This window comes from Tinamus guttatus, unplaced genomic scaffold (genome assembly GCF_059628265.1).
Source record: "Tinamus guttatus ecotype Peru unplaced genomic scaffold, ASM5962826v1 Tinamus_guttatus_pri_ptg000213l, whole genome shotgun sequence".
NCBI lineage: Eukaryota > Metazoa > Chordata > Aves > Tinamiformes > Tinamidae > Tinamus > Tinamus guttatus.
Genome location: NW_028288747.1, coordinates 6,548,115 through 6,555,833, shown reverse-complemented (window position 1 = coordinate 6,555,833; position 7,719 = coordinate 6,548,115). Strand labels below are relative to the sequence as shown.

Below are 7,719 nucleotides of genomic sequence, written 5' to 3'. Positions count from 1 at the left end.
TTTGTGCAAGAAAACAGGGTTGGCTGCTCTCGGCAAGCCCAGCAGAACACGAGGAGCTACAGGAAGAGAGTTTCAGAGCATTGTCAAGTCTGTGTAAAATGAGGCCTCTGTTGGGCTGTATGGGATTTACTAAGAAGAAAATAGTAGGATGAACATCAAATTCCATAATGGAGATGTACAAATCCGTTACATTTGGTGCATAAACACCAATGATGAGGTGCATAAACAAAACTTCCCTAGCACTAGAATAGGAAGTTGCTTGGGGGATGAACATACTCACACGTGTGAGTTTGCTGGCTCTCTTTGAAACCCAGGCAGCTTTTGGTTTCTGCCGATCCTCTCATGAGGATCCATGCATACAATCCCCATCTCTCCATGCTACAACTGGGAATACTGTATAAACCCATAGGTGAAATCACAAGCCCCATATAATGAAATAGATCTTCTTAAGTCACGTCAATGTTTGAAATGCTGTAAGGGAGTGGAGTTTAGAAGAAAATGCACCTTCATTATTCACATTAGATGGTCTCTGATACGAGCCGTGCGGCCCACTTAGGGAGCTTGACCTACGGTGTGAATAAGCAGCGCTTGTGCTCCTACCAAGCACCTCGCCAGAGGAGCAGTAAGTAGTTACAGATGTGTGCTGGGTTTTTTGAAGTGGACACAAGATTAGCCTAAAGGTGTCATTGAAAAGTCATTAAACTGTGGGCAAAGATGCCAATTTCAGGGCAACAATGTGAGCAGGGAAATAACTCATGGTCCGCGTCTACATTTTAAGGGACTGATGAGTTCTCCAGCAAACTGACTGACTTTGGGACACTACACTGACTTATACTTTTTCATTTCTTTTTTAATTAAATGGAAAAACTAAGACTCTTTAGGAAGGACACTCTGCTGCAGAACCATGTCTCCTGCTCAGGCAGGTTGATATGAAAAGACACAAGCGCCACATTCAACAAAAGCTTTTGAATTTAATGTTTACACTCCTAAACCCTTTTTGTAACTACAGGGGAATCTGCTCAATTTTTAGTCATGCTAGGCATTCAAAACTCCCTTTTCTTGACACTAAACATTGTTTTGTTCTTCATTGCTGTATCACTTAGTCCAGAGACATCGTTCCACGTTGGGCAGCAAACCTTTCACTTCATGAATGTACCTATACTGCACTTTTAAGAGGTGCAGGGGTTGATCCCTTCTCCAAAAAACTAGCAATAGGGAAAGGGGAAATGGCCTCAAGTTGTATCAGAGGAGATTCAGGTTAGGGATTAGGAGAAACTTCTACCTGGAAAGAGTGGTGCAGCATTGGAACAGGCTGCCCAGGGAGGCGGTGGAGTCACCGTCCCTGGCAGCGTTCAGGAAACCTGTAGATGAGGCGCTTAGGGACATGGTTTAGCAGGCCGGGTGGCGATGGGTTCGCGGTTGGACTCGATGATCTTGAAGGTCTGTTGCAACCACGATTCTCAGATTCTATGATTCTAAGGACGAATTGGCTTGTGGCACTCCAAAATACTGAAGGAAACAGGTTAACTCTTCTGCTTTTCACTGCAGAGGCAGCAAACACCTTTCCTGACATCTCTCTGGGGCATTTTAGCCGCGGGGCGCTTACGCCTGCGAGAGGTTGCACACCGCCTTGTCAGAGATCCATCCCCGTGTTCCCTCACACGGGAAATCCCGTCTCCGGGAAATGGCAGCGCCGCGAGCGCGTCCGAGCGCACTGAGGCGGCTTTGGCTGTTTCCAGGTATCGCCTGACACCTGCGGGCAGCAGCCCGCAGAGACCGTCCCGCGGGGGCCGAGGGACGCGGCGCCCGCCCGGCACCGCGGAGAGCGGCGGCCGCTGCCGGGGGCGGCTCCCGCCCCGCGCCGCCTCTCGCGAGCTTTGCGGCGGCGCCGGGGGGAGCGGAGCGGCGCGGAGCGGCGCGGGGCGGAGCGGCGGCCATGGCCGCGCTGCGCGCCCTGCTGCGCTGGCGCCGCCGCCTCGGCCCCGCGCCCGGCGCGCAGCGCCTCTGCGGCGGCTCCGCGGCGGCTCCGCGGCGCGGGCGGCGGGAACTGGGCTGCGCGGCGGCGGCGGCCGCGGCGGCGCTGGCCGCCTACGCGGGGTACCGGCTCGGCGAGCGGCGCGGCGAGCAGCCCCGGGCGCTGCTGCCCATGCCCGTGGCGGCCGCGGCCAAGGAGCCGGTAGGCGGGGGCCGGGGCGGCGGCGGCGCGCGCGGAGGCACCGCGGGGCGGGCGCCGGCTCCGGCCCCGCGCTGCCGCGAGGGAGGTGGTGCCGCCGTTGGGCGGTTGGTCGCTAGGGCGTCTTTGGGGCTGAAGGTCAGCGATGCCGAGGGCGAAACTTGTCTGTCTTCGTGTGTTGGGAAACGTGCGGGATGGGGAGCACCTTTTTGCAGGTCCCTCGGCTCGGTGCGAGTGCTGGGGGCTCCTGCGCCTCGGGGCCCAGGCGGGAGGCATCCGCCACCGAGCGGCTCGTGGCCTTGTCTTGAGCACGGTGACAGGGTGCGGAAGACCCAGGATGAACCGTTCCTGCCTCTCGTGCTGTTTTAGCTGGGCAGAAGAAACCCCTGCTCTAGTAACCCCGGTGTACCCTGCTCTGGTTACGTTTGGGCTTCCAGAGCTGCCGTGGAAGGGAAGGATGGATGGCGACTGCGCAACAGAAAAGTCAATAAATTCAGTTCAGTGTGTAATTACATATCTCTATGCACACGATTAGGAAAACACTGAGGTTGCAGGCTCTAATGCTGTCAGAATTATGGTTATGTTTGAAACTCTTAAGGCTTCCGTAATATGTATGTGCAAAACAGGGAGGCTATAGGAAAATATATGGAGCGGGTTGGACAGCGGCTCATGAGCAAGCAGTTCTTCAGTATCCTGTTTTTCCATATGGTTAAAAAGTCTTGTGTTAGAAATGTCATGTTATTCATATCTCACTGTGAACAGGGATTTTTTTTTGATGCTTCTACTGTAACATTTAAAAAATATTATTATGGTTATGCTTATGTTGCTGTGAGGAAGCGGACAGTACTCCCTTTTCCATTTGGATGACAAAAAAAGAAGAGAGAGAGAAAGACATTCAAGTGCACACGTGTCGTTTGTGTGGCCTGGCATGTGCAGAGATCACATCTTGAGATACTTTGCTTTGCGCTGCAGCTCATGCTCCTGAACTGGAGTGAATTCAACATCACTGAATTCACATTGCAGATCTGAGTGCTCAGCATTCCTGAAAAAAACATCCTTACAAGTCATGCACCCAAACAGAATATCAAATAGCTGCGGATTTTTGGTTTGAATTAGTGGATTCCTGTGCTTTCTTTTGTTGTTGTTGTTGACTGTTGCTTCTGAAGGATTGATGTGGCAGCAGAGAGAGACTGACTACCCATTGACTACAGGTAGAGAAAGACCATGGGATCCAGGTGGTGAACTACCAAGAGGAAGCTGCTTTGGTCATGAGCTCCATGTGAGCTGTGCTCCTGTATAGGATTTCCAGTATTTCCTGTATAGGATTTTCCAGACATATGAAGATTTGTGGGCTCATTTTGGGGACCAGCAGTTGAAGTGATTTGCCCAGCAGACTCCGTGTTGGAGAGAGGGCTGTAGCCCCTTTCCCATTCACTGTGTGCCCTTCAACTGTGGGAGCGGGTTGAAGGACAGGACAGTGTGTGCAGTCCCCACCTCTTTCATTACAAGTTTATAAACACCTCCAGAATAGCCATCCGAGTCAGTGGGGAGCAAGGAAAATGTGCAGATTTCATGTTTAAGTTGCATAGAATAGACAGGAAATATTATTGTGTTGTTTGTAATGTCCTTTTCTAGAAGGCTGTTGCCCAGGGGTCTCTTTTTAATTCCTAATTTTTAGTGCTTAGCCATTTTAATAGTGCTTAATAATTAAAAAATGTAATAGCTTTTGAAGTAGGAAGCCCTGTCATGAGAAGTCATGTAAGTGTCAATGCTATTAGGATCTACCGCAGAGTGTGTGCATGTGGAATAATAACTGGAGAGCGATAACCTGCTGTTTCTGTGTAGATGAGTTTGATGGAAATGAGATATTCTGGCAGGAGGTTTTTACAATTGTATCATGCACTGATCACCACGAAAGATGTGGTTCAGGTTTCTTGGGATCTCCTCCAGCTTTTGAAAGGTCAAGGAGAAGTCAAAGGCATTTCCTTTTTTATTCCTCATGCACAAAGTTTGACACTATCTTCTGGGTCTTTCCAAGTTTTTCTTTCTTCCTCTCGTATTTCCCTAATGCCCTTTTTCATTTCCAGCCTCAATCTGCTTTCTCTTCCTCCAAGGCAAATCAGCCAAATTATTATTCATTTTTGTCTTCCTTCCAGCCAACCCATCTTTTCTGCCTTATCCCAGTATTTCTGTTTGCATGCCTTCTCTAGTCTTCCCTCCAGCAGGCTGCTTTTCCCAGGTTTACTTGGGTCCTTGGGAGCAAGGGGCAGATGGTGTCTCTGCTCTCAGCCTTGCTGTGTGATGCTACAGATCTATAGCAGCTGGTAGAAGTAATTGCACTGAGTATTTTTTGCCTCATCACTGGGGTTCTGACCTGAGATAACCAGCAGATGGAAATTTTGGGGGACTTGGCTGACAAATATGAGTATCTTTGGATGGAGGTTTTCGTAGACTGATATCTTACTTATTTTTTAACGGAATCACTAAAAAACCTGTTCTTGGTATTAAGGTGACCACCCCTTGAGAAACTTGTTGTTCAGTCTTTCTTGACTGACTTTTTATAAACGTGTAATAATATAATTGTTTCATCCAAGCAGCTCCAGCAGGCAGTAGAGGAGGTTTCTGATCCTCTAAACAAAAACAAACATGTGGAGAGACAGTGAGTTTTGTTTTGTTTAACCTAGTTTATGTTTTGACTTTCCAAGAATGACTGTCTTCTTGAGGGTCTTCTGCTTCCAGATGATGTTCACTTGGCCTGTGAAGGCATCCAGGAGTCATTCAGGGCCCAGCTAGTGTTGCCTCAGGTTTTCTTTAGCTTCTATAACTGAATCCAGAAATGCTTGTCAATGCAATGGAATATTTAAGAATACAAGGATTTAATATTTACCTTGATAACAAGGATTTAATATTTGCCTTGCTTTCTTCTACTGATGGCATCTAATATTTCACTGGTGCCTTACTATTTTGGATAGTGAATCAATAAGCTTTAAAAAGGTTTCTATATTGCAGGCGTAAAGCTGAAGATTGCACAGATGTTGATAGGACAATTTTACGTCCCCGGCCAGTTCAGAGATGGGGGATATAATTTCAAAATAATGAAGAAAATGGTGTGTCTCCTAAAGCAAAGGAGATTGATGTGTGCAGGTCTTTCTTCCTGTTTTTTGAAATTTATACCATATGAAATTTGATGAGCAGCAAAGTTGTGAATTTGTCTACAAGAAATTGCTCTGGTAGAAGGCAGGTAAGATGTGACATGTCATCAATGTGGGGTTAATGACCTAGCAAACATTTTGAGAAAGCAAATCTTATGTGGTCAGTGCAAAAAGTACTTGCTTGATTAAATATTTTATCACTGGAGGTGGGTGGTAAGAGCTACTAAAGAAGCAGTAAGAACCTAGGATTTGCTCTTGCCATATGCTTTACTGTGAATTCTTCCAGTCCTGAGGACCTGGGGGTTGTATGTGATTGCATGGAACAAAATCTTGGCTGTTACAGTAAAGCAACTGTTCTGCTCTTACATTTGACTGCTGCTGTCAGCAGTACCCACAGAGCCCTTAATTCACAGTTCACTTTCACCTATCACTTTGACACCAAAGTCAAATTCTGCCCTCAGACATGCAGGTTTTGCATGTGAAGCTTTCAGTGTTGACTGGATGAGGTCTGCTGACAGACAGCTCCTTTTAAGTCTAGGAGATGCTGTTGCAGAACAGCAGAAGAGAAAGCTCTTAGGGTTGTTATTTGGATGGAAATTGTTATTGGATTGTTATTTGGATGTGGAATGGTTTTCTTTGCTGGCAAAGAACGATATTGAGCCAAGAAGGGCCCTGATCCTGAACGTTCTGGTCAACATACTTGAGAAGTATTTACCTTGCGAGAACAGCTCTGCTTTATGTTTGTAGCAATGTTAGAAGACCATGTAGTATTGGAAATGGTGAATCAGAGTTTTCCATAAGAATTAATATTTGTTCTTAGTTCCTTATATTCGTGTTCCTTACTGCCAAGCTTCCACTGTCATTTCTTACAGTTTGTGGAAGTTCTCTTAAAAATGCCATTAATGAGGTATTTAGTGCTTCAAAGAGATCTTTTCTAGAATCATATTCTCATTGTAAAATGTTAGTAAACTCCATGTTCCTGTTTCCAGTCCTTTTTACTAAACAATCCTCAGGAACAGCTTCCCTCAGAGGTGATTTAGGAATGGAAAGGGGAAGAGGGGAAGGGAAGAGTAGTTACTTCATACAGTTTTTTGAAAGCATGTTCATTTCCAGAAGGAAGCTGCATACTTTGGATGTTTCTAAAGTTTTATTCTAGTATCTTAGCGGTGCTGTCACACTGTCTTTGTGGAAATACTCAAAAGGTCAAGTTTATTTGTAGCTTCATGTTTCTAAGTGGATTACATCATGTATTTCCAGCTCTGTGAAATGAAGAAGTTAACTCCAAAAAGTAAGGCAAATTCCTCTGGAGAGTAGGCTCTTCTGCCTGCCTAAAGAGGATGTGTGTAAAAGGATCATTTGTACAAGGATCTTTCATAGGTAACCTTTTCCCTTAAGTATTGTTATGTACCAGGTTAATTGCGAGATGTAGCAAAGTCATTAGCTCTTTGGCTGGTAATACCTGAAAGTCCTCACTGTCACCATCCTGCGAAGGACCAAGCAGCTGTAGTGACAGCCAAGAAGATGACACATGTTTGTGACTGGCTCTAATGCTTTAGTCTTGCTCACAGCGAAGCATGTGGACACATATGCATGCACGTACACAGCATATGTATAGCAGGACATACATACTGACCGCAGCTTCTAGAAGAACTGCTAGAGGTTGAGCAATTTCCATGTGAAAGCAGTGTAAGAAAGATTGTTGAATAATGTCATAGCATGATATTTATTTTGGAAGATTTCTGGAATAGCTGTGATTATAGGTAAACATTTTTAGCCCAAGGATTTCTGGTAAAGGAATTGTATTCGACCAGGGCCCTTTTTACAGTATTTTAAATACATTCCAGCCTCCTATGCTTGTAAATATTTTAATATAATAATGTCCTTATCTCAGTGAAGAGGGATCAACTAACAGAGTTGTTGGCTGTGCTACATGTGAGTAGTCTGCTAGAAATGTAACTTCACTAAGCATCAAAACAGTTTTGTCTGCTTTGGGATTTTCCCACACTGGGAACTTGACGTTTAACCTTTTGGCCACCCAGCATGAAAACAAAATTGTGCTACTTTTATCTACATGGGAGCATATTAAATAAGCCTCAAGTCAAATATAAACGAAGGAAGTAAGGAACAGCATTGCTTTGAAAACTTTTTTATTTCATTAATTTTCACAGATTCTTATTGATGGAAGATAGATTACTTTGCAAGGAAAATTCAAAGAAACTCACTCTCTTGAAATAAATTAGTTAAAGATTAAACTGCTGTAACATAACATATCTTTGACTGCAAGCAAAAGGTACTTTTAGCCATAAATGTTGGCTTCTCTAGCTAAAATAGTCTCACCTTTGTGTCAGTTGGAAAAGGAAAACACTGATTTGACTTGGAACACTGCAAAGTTTT

General features: G+C 45.4%; 1 protein-coding gene across 4 annotated transcripts in view; it reads left to right on the top strand.

Moving 5' to 3' along the window:
• The first annotated feature begins 1,936 nt into the window (after positions 1-1,936).
• MICU3 (mitochondrial calcium uptake 3) overlaps positions 1,937-7,719 on the top strand; it is a 42,772-nt gene continuing 36,989 nt past the window's right edge. For all 4 annotated transcript variants that reach the window (XM_088524669.1, XM_088524667.1, XM_088524670.1 and 1 more), the window contains exon 1: positions 1,937-2,176. In XM_088524669.1, coding sequence (XP_088380795.1) covers positions 1,937-2,176 — 240 coding nt within the window. The remainder of the gene's footprint in view (positions 2,177-7,719) is intronic.